This window comes from Oreochromis aureus, unplaced genomic scaffold (assembly GCF_013358895.1).
Source record: "Oreochromis aureus strain Israel breed Guangdong unplaced genomic scaffold, ZZ_aureus HiC_scaffold_93, whole genome shotgun sequence".
Classification (NCBI taxonomy): Eukaryota; Metazoa; Chordata; class Actinopteri; order Cichliformes; family Cichlidae; genus Oreochromis; species Oreochromis aureus.
The window spans coordinates 87,845-103,889 of NW_024108991.1; the positions used below are offsets into that span (position 1 = coordinate 87,845).

A 16,045-nucleotide genomic window follows, 5' to 3' on the forward strand; every position below is an offset into this window, starting at 1 on the left:
TACGGTTAGCAAATTATGGCCATTTGTTCGAGGGGAGTCCTGAATGTGAGAAATACACTGAAGAAGACTCATACTTCTCTCTGTGTCTGTGTGTGTAAGTGCTGATTACAGCAGGTGCAGCCAATTTAGCTGACCTAGATATACCAAGCCCAGACTCTTAACAGCCCCTGTACACTTTGCTCTCTGTGTATGTGTGTGTGTATATATCAATATTTCTCCCATGTTAAAGTATTACTCCTCCATAATAGTATTTGTGCTAAATCAAAGTGCTTCTACTACATCTTAGTACTTCTGCTCAATCATAGTATTTCTGCTAAATCATAGTATTTTTGAAAAATCATGGTATTTGTGCCAAATCATGGTTTTGGGGCAGAACCATAATATTTATTTTATGTTATGAGATTACTACTAAGTGGAGGAATGTCTGTTATGTTATAGTATATTTGCTGAATATAGTGTATCTGCCAAATCATAGTATTTATCCCAAATCATAGTGGTTATGCAAAATTACAGTATTTCTGCTAAAAGCAGAAATAGTACCTTTAGCAGAAATTTCTGTCAAAAGATATTATTTATGTTAAAACATAGTATTTCTGCTAAATCATAGTATTTCTGCCAAATCATAGTATTTGTACTTATTCATAGTGCTTGTGCCAAATCATAGTATTTGTACCCAATCATAGTATTTCTGCAATATCATCGTATTTGTGCCAAATCATGGTATTTTTTTGCCAAATCATGGTTTTGGGGCAAATCATGTTATTTGTGTCCAGTTAAAATTTCTGTTATATTATAGTGTTACTACTAAGTCGTAGAATTTCTGTTATGTTATAGTATATCTGCTGATTATAGTATATGTGCCAAATCATAGTATTTATAGCAAATCATAGTATTACTGCCCAAACATAGTATTTCTGCCAAATTGTAGTATTTGTGCAAAACATAGAATTTCTGCAAAATCATAGTATATCTGTTATGTTATAGTATTACTACTAAGGCATAGTATTCCTACCAAATCATAGTATTCCAAATCATAGTATTACTGCAATTCCATAGTATTTGAGCGAAACTGTAGTATTTGTACTAAATCATGGTACTTGTGCCAAATCATAGTATTTTTGCAAATCATATTATTTGAACCAAAACATTGTATTTGTACGAAGTCATAGTATTTCTTCTAAATCATAGTATTTCACCCAAATCTCAGTAGTTGTGCTAAAACCCAGTATTATTGCCAAATCGTAGTATTTGTACTGAAACATAGTATTTGTGCTAATAAGAGTATTTGTACTAAATCATAGTACTTGTGCCAAATCATAGTATTTCTGCCATATTGTGCTAGTTGTGCAAAAACATAGACTGTCTGCAAAATCATAGTATATCTGTTATGTTATAGTATTACTACTAAGTCACAGTATTTCTGCCAATTCGTAGTATTTGTACTAAATCATACTACTCGTGCCAAATCATAGTATTGAAATCAAAATATAGTATTTGTACCAAAGCATTGTATTTGTAAAAGTGCAGTATTTCTGCCAAATCATAGAATTACTGCAATTTCATAGTATTTTGAGGAATCCCTTTTGTTATAGTATTAGTTCTAAGTCATAGTATTTCTGCTTTGTCATAGTATTTGTACTGAAACATAGTATTTCTACCAAATCATAGTATTACTGCTATTTCATATTATTTTAGTGAAATTACAGTGTTTCTGCAAAGACATAGTATTTCTGCCAAATCATAGTATTACTGCTATTTCATAGTATTTGAGTGAAATTACAGTGTTTCTGCAAAAACATTGGTTGGTATTGGTTTTAGTTACCTTTAGCATATGTGCTAGTTAGCAATAGCTATGGTAGCCCAGTTATTTTATTGTTTTGGGCTTGTTCCTGCTTTGTTTTTTTCCCCCTGCAAATTTATGTGAATTTGTACACTGTAATATCGCTGTATTACGTAATGGCTAAGTAGGAGGCTGACTGTTACTAAGTGCATCAGTGTACCTAGGTCATCTCTTGTGTTGGAGTGCCCTCTTGTGGCGCCTTTTGGGTAGTGCCTTAGTAAACGTGAACACTGCAAAGAAGTGGTATCAGACTGGTTTGTAGTGGAGGAATTTGTTGCCAGTTTCTTTCATCTTTAATCCGTATTCATGTTGTAATGTAGTAGTACCACAATATGGCAGAAACACTATGTTTTGGCACAAATACTTTGATTTGGTATACTTTAGCTTCTTCACCCCTGTAGGCAAAATTTTCATTTTTTTCACCCCTTTTCAGCACAAATTCCAGCTTTTTTGGCTGTTTTCAGAAAAACAAAACTCTTTTCAGCAGAAACTCTGCTGATTCATCTCTTTTCAGCGCAACTTATTGCTTCTTTAGCTCTTTTCTGCAGAAATTCTGCTGATTCACCTCTTTTCTGCAAAATGTTCAGCCTTTTCACCTCTTATCAGCACAAATCTCAGCTGTTTTCAGAAAAAAAACTCTTTTGAGCAGAAATTCTGCTGATTCATCTCTTTTCAGCACGTTTTATGATTTTAGCAGCTTTTCTAATATGGACCTCAGATTCTTGTTAATGCTCCATGGCAGAAATACATACAAGTACCCACCTGATGAAGCAGACAGAGGCAGTACCTCTGATTGGTGAATTTGAGCAGAAACAGGTTGTTTTACCTCTTTTCAGCAGAAATTCTGCTGATTCACCTCTTTTCTGCAAAAGTTTGAGCAGCTTCTGCTCATTTCAGCAGAATTATGAGTCTCTCCACCTATTCTTTGCAAGAGTGAGTTTGGCTCAGTGAGATGAGTGGCTGCCTTGAGACCAGGAGGGCCAGGTTCAAATCCTGCTCACGGCAATATTTTTTTTTCACCACTTTTCAGCACAAGTCCCTGCTTTTTCAGGTATTTTCAGCAAAACATCTTTTTCGGTAGAATTCTGCTGAAAATTCTGCTTATTCACCTCTTCTGCAAAATTTTCAGCCTTTTCACCTCTTATTAGCACAAATCTCAGCTGTTTTCAGAAAAAACACTTTTGAGCAGAAATTCTGCTGATTCATCTCTTTTCAGTGCAACTTTCTGCTTCTTTACCTCTTTTCTGCAGAAATTCTGCTGATTCACCTCTTTTCTGCAAAATTTTCAGCCTTTTCTCCTCTTATCAGCACAATTCTCAGCAGCTTCTGCTCATTTCAGCAAAAGTGTCAGTCTCTCCACCTCTTCATTGGGAGAATGAGTTTGGCTCAGTGAGATGAGTAGCTGCCTTGAGACCAGGAGGACCGGGTTCGAATCCTGCTCATGGCAACATAAGGGGTTTCTTTCACCACTTTTTAGCAAAATTTCGCCGTCTTTACCCCTTTGCAGTAGAATTTTTGCTTTTCACCACTTTTAAGCAAAAATCTCTCCTTCTTCACTTGTTTTCAGCGGAATTTTCAGTTTCTTCACCACCATACAACTTTTGCAACTTTTCATCTTTTTCAGCTTTTCAGCAGACAGCTTCAGCGTTAAGGCATCCACACATTTTCGCAGGAAATGCAAATTTTCTAGTTCTTTATTATACTTTATTCTGGTTGCTTCCGACGCTTTTTGCCGCTTAACTACTGCTTCAGTTTTCAGCCGATTTTCACCGCTCAAACTCTATACTGTTCTGCTCTTTCTGCTGACGTAGGCTATGACTTTTGGTGTTTATTACTATTATACTTTTTAAAATATTACACTTTTTTCCTTTAATTTGTCCCATTGAAATGAATGGAAATCTTCAGAAATTCTGCTAAAACTTGCTTGTTTTTGAAACTTAACTACTTTGTCATACTTTCACCCAGAAACTCCATTCAAACTTTAAAATGTTCTCAGATTATTGGGCTATTCCTGTCTGATTCAGCTTTTTCAGACCTTCTACCGTTTAAATCTTATCTCTTTAAGTTTTCAGTTGCAAAATTGTGATTTTTCAGAAAATACATGCGTTGTTATGGTTGCTATGCAATTAACTCAGAGTGGACAGTGAAACTTTCTGAATTTTCACCACTTGTCTGAACAACTTCATGCTACTCGCTCAATTTCCACTCAACCCCACAAATTATACATCAAAACGTAGGTATTTTTGCTGGCTTTCAGAAAATGTCACTATCATTGTTGTGGGACTTATAGATGTTTTGCAAATCTCCTCAGAGTAACACAAAGTCTGAAAACTCTCCATAGAAACTCAATGGAGAGTTTCTTCAAAATCAGCGCTGGAATTCTCTAATGAGAGGCATTTTCAAATCGTCATATCTCCTTAACGAAACAAAGTTGAGACATGAGGCTTGTGCAAATATATCTTCAGACACCCTGATGCTCACAATTCAAGAAGTTTTTCTCACCTATTACCGTTCTGAGATGAGTTACACTTGTTTGAGGGTAGGAAATTCGTCATTCGCTCAGATCTGTTCAGATTTCAAACTCTGGAAATGCGGCACTTTTTCTCTCGTCATATCTTTTTGATGGATTTCCACAGAGACCTGAAAATTTCCATGACTGTTCACCAAAGCCTGCTGTTTTTACGGTGAAAGAATGATTTTGATGCTCCATATAGATTTAGAGTTACAAAACGTTGTTTGAGGGCAAGTCAAGGCAGTTTTGCTTTGCCTCTACTCAGTTACAGTGTATTACAAGTCATATATCTTCAATAATTTATAGTTTATCTCTGAATTATGAAGACCTGCAGATTCCCCATCTCTTCTGAACAAAACGGTGTCAGAATGAGCATTCTAGCCCCTACGGTTAGGAAATTATGGCCATTTGTTCGAGGGGAGTCCTGAATGTGAGAAATACACTGAAGAAGACTCATACTTCTCTCTGTGTCTGTGTGTGTAAGGGCTGATTACAGCAGGTGCAGCCAATTTAACTGACCTAGATATACCAAGCCCAGACTCTTAACAGCCACTGTTCCCTTTAGGCTCTGTGTGTGTGTGTGTGTATCAATATTTCTCCCATGTTAAAGTATTACTCCTCCATAATAGTATTTGTGCTAAATCAAAGTACTTCTACTACATCTTAGTACTTCTGCTCAATCATAGTAATTCTGGGTAATCATAGTATTTTTGCCAAATCATGGTATTTGTGCCAAATCATGGTTTTTGTGTCAAATCATGACATTTCTGATATGTTATACTATTACTAGTAGGTGGAGGTATTTCTGTTATGTTATAGTATATGTGCTGAATATAGTACATCTGCCAAATCATAGTATTTATCCCAAATCATAGTATTTGTGCAAAATTACAGTATTTCTGCTAAAAAGCAGAAATAGCACCTTTTAGCAGAAATTTCTGTCAAAAGATATTATTTATGTTAAAACATAGTATTTCTGCTAAATCATAGTATTTGTGCCAAATCATAGTATTTGTACTAAGTCATAGTACTTGTGCCAAATCATAGTATTTGTACCCAATCATAGTATTTCTGCCAAATCATTGTATTTGTGCCAAATCATGGTATTTTTTTGTCAAATCATGGTATTTGTGCCCAATTAAAATTTCTGTTATGTTATAGTATTACTACTAAGTCGTAGAATTTCTGTTATGTTATAGTATATCTGCTGATTATAGTATATGTGCCAAATCATAGTATTTATAGCAAATCATAGTATTTGTGCCCAAACATAGTATTTCTTGCCAAATTGTAGTATTTGTGCAAAACATACTATGTCTGCTAAATCACAGTATATCTGTTATGTTATAGTATTACTACTAAGGCATAGTATTTCTAACAAATCAAAGTATTCCTTCAAAATCATAGTATTACTGCAATTTCATAGTATTTGAGCAAAATCGTAGTATTTGTGCAAACACATACTATGTCTGCAAAATCACAGTATATCTGTTATATTATAGTATTACTACTAAGGCATAGTATTTCTACCAAATCAAAGTATTCCTTCAACATGATAGTGTTACTGTAGTTTCATAGTATTTGAGCAAAATCGTAGTATTTGTGCAAAAACATGCTGTGTCTGCAAAATCAGTATAACTGTTATGTTATAGTATTACTACTAAGGCATAGTATTTCTACCACATCATAGTATTCCTTCAAAATCATAGTATTACTGCAATTTCATAGTATTTAAGCAAAATCGCAGTATTTGTGCAAAAACATACTATGTCTGCTAAACCACAGTATATCTGTTATGTTATTGTATTACTACTAAGGCATAGTATTTCTACCAAATCATAGTATTCCTTCAAAATCAAAGTATCACTGCAATTTTATAGTATTTGAGCGACATCGTATTATTTTTGCAAAAACAAATTGTCTGTTAAATCACAGTATGTGTGTTATGTTATAGTATTACTACTAAGGCATAGTATTTCTACCTAATCATAGTATTCCTTCAAAATCATAGTATTACTGCAATTTCATAGTATTTGAGCAAAATCGTAGTATTTGTGCAAAAAAATTCTATGTCTGCAAAATCACAGTATATCTGTTATGTTATAGTATTACTACTAAGGCATAGTATTTCTACCTATATATAGTATTCCTTCAAAATCATAGTATTACTGCAATTTCATAGTATTTAAGCAAAATCGCAGTATTTGTTCAAAAACATACTATGTCTGCTAAACCACAGTATATCTGTTATGTTATAGTATTACTACTAAGGCATAGTATTTCTGCCAATTCTTAGTATTTGTCCTAAATCATGGTACTTGTGCAAATCATACTATTTTTTGCAAATCATAGTATTCGAACCAAAACATAGTATTTGTACGAAATCATAGTATTTCTTTTAAATCATAGCATTTCAGTCAAATCTCAGTAGCTGTGCTGAAACGCAGTATTATTGCCAAATCATAGTATTTGTACTGAAACATAGTATTTGTGCCAAAAGAGAATTTCTACTAAATCATAGTACTTGTGCCAAATCATAGTATTTCTGCCACATTGTGCTAGTTGTGCAAAAACATAGACTGTCTGCAAAATCATAGTATATCTATTATGTTATAGTATTATTACTAAGTCGTAGACTCTCTATTTTGTTATAGTATATCTGCTGAATACAGTATATGTGCCAAATCATAGTATTTATAGCAAATCATAGTATTTGTGCTAAAACATAGTATTTCTGCCACATTATAGTATTTGTGTAAAACCAGAATGTCTGCAAAATCATCATATATCTGTTATGTTATAGTATTACTACTAAGGCATAGTATTTCTGGAAAATCATAGTATTTCAACTAAATAATAGTATTTCTCCCAAATCATAGTATTTGTTTCAAATCATAGCATCTGAACCAAATCATATTATTTGTGCCAAAACAGTGTATTTGTACAAAGTTATAACATCTTTTCTAAATCATAGTATTTCAATCAAATCTCAGTAGTTGTGCTAAAATTCAGTATTATTGCCAAGTCATACTATTTTTGCCAAATCATAGTATTTGTACTAAATCATAGTACTTGTGCCAAATTATAGTATTTGTACCCAATCATAGTATTTGTGCCATATCATCACATTTGTCAGTTCAACTTATTTAACTCTTCTCAACAGCCAAACACCTCTTCTTCACCCCGTTTCAGCAGAATTGTGAGTTTTTTCACCCCTTTTCAGCACAAATCCCAGATTTTTCAGGTGTTTTCAACAGAAATCTCTTTTTCAGCAGACATTCTGCTGATTCACCTTTTTTCAGTGCAACTACTTCTTTACCTCTTTTCAGTAGAAATTCTGCTGATTCACCTATTTTAAGCAGAATTTTCAGCCTTTCACCTCTTATCAGTACAAATCTCAGTATCTTCTACTCATTTCAGAAGAAACCTTTTCACCTCTCCTCTTTTCAGTACAAATTTGAACTTCTTTACACCTTTTAAGCAGAATCATTGCCTTTCCACCTCTTTTCAGCAAAAGTTTCTGTTTTTTCACGTGTATTTAGAAGAATTTTTCAGTTTCTTTACTGCCATACAATTTTTGCAGCTTTTCATCTTTTTCAGTCATTTTTATCAGTACAAATCTCAGTATCTTCTCCTCATTTCAGAAGAAACCTTTTCACCTCTCCTCTTTTCAGTACAAATTTGAACTTCTTTACACCTTTTAAGCAGAATCATTGCCTTTCCACCTCTTTTCAGCAAAAGTTTCTGTTTTCTCACGTGTATTTAGCAGAATTTTTCAGTTTCTTTACTGCCATACAATTTTTGCAGCTTTTCATCTTTTTCAGTCATTTTCAGCAGACAGCTTCAGCGTTAAGGCATCCACACAGCATTTTCGCAGGAAATGCAAATTTTTCTAGTTATTATTATTCTCCAGTTTCGCCTGAAATTTTGCAGCTTAATCTCGCCCGCAGTTTTGAGACAAGCTTCATATATGTTACCTCATTTTGTGCGGCCGGATCTGGAATGGTGTGCTATGACTTTTGGTCTTTATGAATTTTATAGTTTTTAAATATTAATATTTTAGTGAAAATTTTCCCGCGCTCCTCTGCCGAACAGTTTTGACATTAGGGTTACATATGTTAGATCATTTTGTGCGGCTGGAGCTGGACTATTATGTCATGACTTTTGGTGTTCATGACTTTTATAGTTTTTTAAATATTAATATTTTAGTGCAAATTTAGGCCAATTCATCTTTTGGCGCCAAATAAACAGACTTCATTTGTGGTGTGTTGGCGCCATCTTTTGGTCCCATTGAAACAAATTTCAAACTTCATTTGTGGTGTGTTGGCTCTCTCTAGTGGTATGCCGGGAGTGGTACAGCCTGTCGACCCTTATTTGGATACCGTAATGATGACAATATCAATGGCGCGCACAGCCTCGCTGCTTTCAGGAACCATTGAGGTTTTAAGGTTGCGCGAACCATTGAATAGTTACGGTAAACACAATGGCTCCTATGCTTGGTGGAAAACTCCATATCCCACAATTCATAGCACACCTCTGCCGAGTTAAATAATGGCGCCACCACTTCCGTTTTATATGTCTTTTATTAGTGTTTCTAGGTCACAAAATCAACTTTTAAGATATTTTCAGGCGAGAATGTAGGTGTGTAAACTTCAAATATCTGCTTGTTTTATCATATTAGCGACAGTGCTCTGACGACCTCGGTCCTGCCTGACAGCTAGCCGGCTACCTAGCCAGCTGCCGCACTTGGCTGCAAATGCACAGCGAGGGACTCTCTCTCCTTTCACCTCCCCGTCTCTCGCAAATGCTCGCACAGAATCGGAGTTATAGCTGGATGTGGAAAAAAATAACTGAGTTGTTTGGTGGTGCTATAATGCGGAGCTACAACAGTGGGCAGCTATCCACCGTGTATGACAGAAAGGACATGCCGCGACCGCCGATCGACCGGTGTTTGCTAACGCGGAGGTCAATCGTGGATCAGGGAAAGAGAAGGCAGGAGCGTGAGGTGAACTGAATTTCAGGTAAGAAGTTATGACCTGCACTCTATTTGGGTCAGATATAAACCGAGTTTAGGTGTAGTTTATTTAGCAGCAGTTCTCTTATGTGTTGCTGATAGCCGCTAGCTAACTATAGCCTAGCATAGTTAGCTCGCGCCGCTAGCGACCCTTCGTGAAAAAGCACCCAGGCTTGGCTTATATTGAGGCGGGTGAAACTCGTGTCAGCACCGGTCGCTCGCCGACAGTATGTGTTTTAGCTGGACTTATTTTTCGTTTATATGGGCCAATGATGCTGGAAACCGAAGGCAGGAGCGTGAGGTGAACTGAATTTCAGGTAAGAAGTTATGAACTGCACTCTATTGGGTCAGATATAAACCGAGTTTAGGTGTAGTTTGTTTTCATTGTGCTGACTTTTTACAATCGTACTGCGTGCTAGCTAGCACGACGGGAGTTTGTATACAGCTGTGTGCGCGCTAAGTTACTGACGTTGGACTTTATTTTATTCATAAGGGGTTCGTCAGAGTTGCCGTACAAACGGAATCGTGCCACATTCAGAGAAAATATTACGATTTATTCTGTCGTTACGAAGCCTCCCCTGTCATTCTCTGCCTGTTGCAACTTCAATCATGAAACTGATCAATGATCGGCTTTTTCGCTCTTGTTTGTTTATCGCCTAAACAACAGCTGCATCGCGTTTAAGCTTGATCAGCTGTTGTTAGAATTCATTTGCTTCTAATTTCTAGTATCAGCTGATGTCGATGTGGAAAAAATAACTGAGTTGTTTGGTGGTGGAGCTACAACAGAGGGCAGCTATCCACCGTGTGTGACAGAAAGGACATGCCATGAACGAGACATAAAAGGCGGTGAGGCTACCGCCGATCGACCGGTGTTTGCTAACGCGGAGGTCAATCGTGGATCAGGAAAGCGAAGGCAGGAGCGTGAGGTGAACTGAATTTCAGGTAAGAAGTTATGACCTGCACTCTATTTGGGTCAGATATAAACCGAGTTTAGGTGTAGTTTATTTAGCAGCAGTTCTCTTACGTGTTGCTGATAGCCAGCTAGCTAGCGCCGCTAGCATAGTTAGCTAGCGCCGCTAGCGACCCTTCGTGAAAAAGCACCCAGGCTTGGCTTATATTGAGGCGGGTGAAACTCGTGTCAGCACCGGTCGCTCGCCGACAGTATGTGTTTTAGCTGGACTTATTTTTCGCTTATATGGGCCGATGATGCTGGAAACCGAAGGCAGGAGCGTGAGGTGAACTGAATTTCAGGTAAGAAGTTATGAACTGCACTCTATTTGGGTCAGATATAAACCGAGTTTAGGTGTAATTTATTTTCGTTGACCTTTTACAATCGTACTGCCACGGGAGTTTATATACAGCTGTGTGCGCACTAAGTTACTGACGTTGGACTTTATTTTATTCATTAGGGTTAGTTCATAGAGTTGCCGTGCCGCATACAAATGGAATCGCCCCACATTCAGAGAAAACATTATGATTTATTCTGTCGTTACGAAGCCTCCCCTGTCATTCTCTTGTGTGTTGAAACGTCAATCATGAAACTGATCAATGATCGGCTGTTCGCTCTTATTTATCGCGCTAAACAACAGCAGCACGTTTAAGCTTGATCAGCTGTTGTTAGAATTCTTTTGATTTTAATTTCTAGTATCAGCTGATGTTTGCTGGAGCATGAAGATGAAATCAGGAGATGTCCTTACTGAATCATCAGAGCTGAACTGGTGATGGAGAAACAGGTTTACACTTTAGGTGACATGAATGAGTTGAAGGGAAGTTATGAGTTGTTTCTGAGAGACAAAGACCAAGCTCCTTTTTTGTGTAGCTGACAGCTGGTAACTGTGCAGGGGCGGATCTAGCAAAGCTTTTACGGGGGGGCAGCTAGGGCATTAACAGAGAAAGGTGGACACAAAGATATACTTTTCTTTCTTACTCTCATATAAAATATTTAGCTTTTATTAAATAGTTATCTGAATCTTACAACCAAAGTTTGTATAATAATACACAAGATTGGCTGTAGACCATTGTTCATCATTTAGAACACTGTGTAAAAATAACAAAAAACAAAAAGTGAATGCAAAAGTGCATAAATATTTATTTTACGTGATTGATGTGTGTGGCGGGGCGTGGTCTGCAGTGCCGCTGCAGGGGAGGTGGACCCACCTGAGCGGCATCTGCAATCACGCCTCTCTGGCGTAGTCTGTGCTCTCTCGGCTGTTTTTTGGGTGTGTGTCGGGCTGTGAGTTGAAAAGCTACAGCTGGCTGTGTGGGTACACCAACCATGTGTGAAAAGTGGTCCATAACATAATGCTTCAAAGCGTGTTCATGCAAACATTGTCGGGTCTGCCGTGGTACAATGGGACTTCTGCTCATGAACCTGTGTGCACAGCGTCTGCAAATCGGGGCTGTACAAAGTAACTTCATCTTTACCCAAAACTGTAAGCTGTCATCTGTGAGGCGCGAGCGGTGTTTGTTTTTACCATAGTTCATGGTGGAGAATGGCTGCTCTGCTGAGTTTTGCTCTCTGTAGCTGTATGAATGGCAAACTACACTGATTACCAGCGGCATAGGCACACTTAAAATTTCTTCTGAAATTTTCGCTTTATTATTATTATTATTGTTGTTATGCAAGTCATTTTTGAATTGTGTCATCTTACATAACACTTTTTGTCTCAATTGCCAAGACTTGGATAAAAATTTGAAATTGTTTGAGAGTTGTGCATGTTTTATGTAAAGACATTAAAAAAGTTTCAGGATTCGTGACGCTTTGCTGTGGTGGTGTAACAATGGAAATTGACACCATTCAATTGTAAAATAATAAAATACAGTTAGGAGAAAAATGACACTTATGCTTGTATAGTAAACCTATGATGTGCTCTACTTCTTTCTTTGTGAGTCAATGTCATAGTTTCATTATGTAACTTGCACATATTAATGGTAGTGTTGCTTTTGCCACAGGAAAAGAGCACAATTTCAATAAGTATGAGGATGATTTCATCACTGATCTGAACACACCCTATGATTATGAGTCGATCATGCACTACAGACCATTCTCCTTCAACAAGAACAATAGCATCCCCACAATCACCACCGCCATACCCTACTTTAATGAGGTCATTGGCCAGCGGTTGGACTTGAGTGAAGTAGACATCACTAGACTCAATCGCATGTATGACTGTGGTAAGTCTTTCCTGTCGTTGCAGTCTAAATGTTAGAGACTGGATGCTAGTGGACATTCTGTAAGCGGTTATAAAGTTGTCTTTCAAGTACTCTTCATCCAGTATTAGTGATATTTTACTTTAGAAGTTGTACTTTTTCATTCAGAATAGACTTTGTCAGAATCCTATCTGACACAGCAAAAAATGACTTTATGTCAGATTTTATCACATCATTACATCAACTAAACTTCAGCTCTGTAGCCGACTGTTGTTAGTATTTCTTTTCCAGACAACACACTTACTCTGTTGGACCAGTGTTCCTTTGAACTGATCAACATTTGTGGAATGATCCAGAATGAGGAAGACAATGCAAACTGGGTTCAGACGCTGAGCAGTCCAGTGGATACAGATCATACCCTGGCAGGGCGCTGCAGAGGTGATGAGCAAATTTCATATGAAAAAGACTGCCAGTCATAAATGTTGACAGAGGAAAAAACCCAACAGTAATGGTTAATTTTACTCTGTGAACCAGAGAAGTGATTGTTGCCCTTTATCTCTTTAAAATGTCTTTTTAGATTCTGGCTATTTCATGAAGTTCGATACATCTTTGGGTGATGCTGGCAAAAGTGCTTTGCTGGAGTCACGTATCCTTTACCCTAAAAGAGACGAACAGTGCCTGCAGTTCTTCTACAAGATGACTGGAGGACCTGGGGACAAATTAGTAATATGGATCAGGACTGATGATGGGACAGGGACTGTGCACAGTGTTGAGAAGATCCACACCATTATAGGTACTATGCACTAAAATGCCCCAAAGGAGCTTTGTATTGCAAATTTTGTCTTTCAGATACATGATAAAGTATGAATTAGAATAGTTTGGCACCTGCTTTTTGTCTCTCAGGTGATGGGGATGATACTTGGAAAATAGCTCAAGTGACTCTCAAGGTTACAAAGAAGTTCCGCTATTTATTCCAAGGCATTAGAGGATCATCTGCCTCATCAGGCTCAATCTTAATTGATGACATCACTCTCACTGAGACCATTTGCCCAAGTGCTGTGTGGCAAATCCACAACTTTACCAGTATTCTTGCCACCGTTCCCATTGGCAGTGCGCTGAGAAGCATATGCTTCTACAATCCAGAGGGCTACTCATTTGGTATCAGTGTTTACCCAAATGGAAGACACAGTGACTACCCAGACTATGTTGGTATGACCTTACACCTGTGCAGTGGTGAAAATGATGCAGTGATGGAGTGGCCAGCCCAAAACAGACAGGCAACCATTGTTGTCATGGACCAGGAACCAGACGTTAAATTAAGGATGTCGTCCACAAGAAGCTTCACCACAGGTAGGAAAAGGTCAGAGCCTGAGTGTTTACTAAAAAGATGAACATGCTAATCCATACAAAGTGCAACTGGTGGAAGTGAGGGACCATTCAGATAATTTTGATATTTTCTGCTTCCCCTAATATGGACACAAACACAGGGCCACCAATGCATTACACCTACAGGAGTGCTTGGCCATAGAAGCCACAGAAAGCTGTGTCATGAAGCTCCTGGAGCACAATTTTTGTTAATGACAGAGGAGATTTGGAACTCTACAGTTACTGAATAAGTAGTAGGACGTATTGCAACAGTGATGTCCTATTATTCTCTTCAGTGGTAAGGTTTCCTAAATTACAAAGATCAAAATACACCTGCGAATTCTAATTAAACTTATTAAAAATGAACACATCACCTGACTCTGCAGTGAATTATGGTCATACAAAGGTTTATTTCCAGTCAAGAAAACCTTGAAAGGATATGACAATTGTGAATAATCTGCCTCACAATCAAGAAACTATAGACAGCTTCGACTAATTCCTGGAGAACAGTGCACAGTGAATCACTTAAGGCAAATATCTGCTGTAGGCTGAAAAATAACTTCAAATGAATGCTAACTTTGGTCTATGGCTGCTGCAAGCACATGCAGGACATTAGCTACAGAATTAAGTCTTTTACCATTTCTGACAATTTTGTTAGTTTTGACCAAGTCTGTACATTTTCGGCAATGTGTCCCCGACATCCATGTGTTAAACACGAATATACTTGTTTTTTTGTCCACTCAAGACACTCATGCCCGTTGGAACAAACCAACAGCCACATCCGGAGCAGTGTGGGATGACAGCTGTAAATGCTTCCGCAGTCAAGACTTTGGCTGGAGCACATTCATTTCCCACTCGCATCTGCACAGGAGGAACTTCCTCAAGAACAACGATCTCATCGTTACTGCCGACTTCAGTGGTAAGGATCTGAAATGTGATGCCCCATTTCATTTTTCTATCTAATATTTTAAATTAGCATCTTCTCAATGGTTCGCTAGATTTGACCCACCTGATCAAGACTGAGGTGCCTGTTCAACTGGACCCACCATGCAATGACATCACAGATGAGAAGTCACAGAGAAGATTAAAAATGAGACCAGAGGCTCCAAAACACAGAGTGGCACGTGCTGCCAACCCCTGTCTCCCCAACCCCTGTTTTAATGGAGGAGTGTGTGTGGAAAGTGACGGGAAATCATCTTGCAGGTTTGTGATGGTCTCCTTTTCAGAATCAGAAGCAGAATACTTTATTAATCCCTAAGGAAATTATGTGCGTTACAGTTGCTCCAAGACAGCAACAGTAACAGACTGAACTATTTAAACAATACGATATGTTACAACTTTAAGAAATAGCAATAATATATACATACATTTTTGGATGAATATACTGTATGGCATTACTAATCATGGGGTTATTTTTCCATTTGTGGGCTTACTGCTTTCCATAATATTTAATTATATATTATAGATTTTATTATCAAAGCGATATAAATAGATGAGGTCAATTACATAATCTATAAGGCTGAAATCTTTACAAACATGCATATTTTCATTCCACTGCAACATCAGATCAATATCACCCCTAGGCCTGGGTGTTAGACACAGTTTTAAAGCATTTTTTTTAAGATACAGGGGATTGCTTTCATATTAAAAGGTCTGTCTGCTGCTTTTCAGGTGTGCAACAAGCCAGGCCACATACTACTCTGGAAAGATGTGTGAGAAGCTGAATGTAGATAGAAGCTTCCTGGCAGCTGTGACTGGTGGCATAACAGGAACAGTAGTACTGACCCTGGCTATTGTACTCGTTATCAGGGGACCACAGTAACTTTCACTTCAGTGGATGACATTTTCTCTGCATTTGTTCAGTAATGAAATCAAAACTATCGTCAGTACTGGAGTGAAATGTAACTATTTGTTAAATGAGGGCTCATTTGGGAGGGAGATGGATTGTGAATGTTTCCACATGCAAAGATTATTGTATTACATAAACTTTTCCATTTATTTTTGAAATCATAAGGACCTGCTATTAGGCATCAGGTTTAGAAACAATATAAGGAACAGGACTAAATTGAGCCACTGCACTCAAAGGTGATGTCCCAACATAACGTTATAAAAACAATGATTTGTCTATTTGTATGCGGCAATGATTTTTTTTAAAAGGAAAATG

The 16,045-nt window shown here is 37.5% G+C and overlaps 1 protein-coding gene across 1 annotated transcript in view; it reads left to right on the forward strand.

Moving 5' to 3' along the window:
• The window catches only part of mep1a.2 (meprin A, alpha (PABA peptide hydrolase), tandem duplicate 2), a 92,855-nt gene extending 76,841 nt beyond the window's left edge, over positions 1-16,014 (forward strand). The window contains exons 9-15 of the mRNA XM_039607889.1: positions 12,319-12,540; positions 12,808-12,954; positions 13,094-13,309; positions 13,420-13,866; positions 14,627-14,800; positions 14,880-15,084; positions 15,553-16,014. Coding sequence (XP_039463823.1) covers positions 12,319-12,540; positions 12,808-12,954; positions 13,094-13,309; positions 13,420-13,866; positions 14,627-14,800; positions 14,880-15,084; positions 15,553-15,703 — 1,562 coding nt within the window. The 3' untranslated portion in view covers positions 15,704-16,014. The remainder of the gene's footprint in view (positions 1-12,318; positions 12,541-12,807; positions 12,955-13,093; positions 13,310-13,419; positions 13,867-14,626; positions 14,801-14,879; positions 15,085-15,552) is intronic.
• Positions 16,015-16,045: the final 31 nt, after the last annotated feature.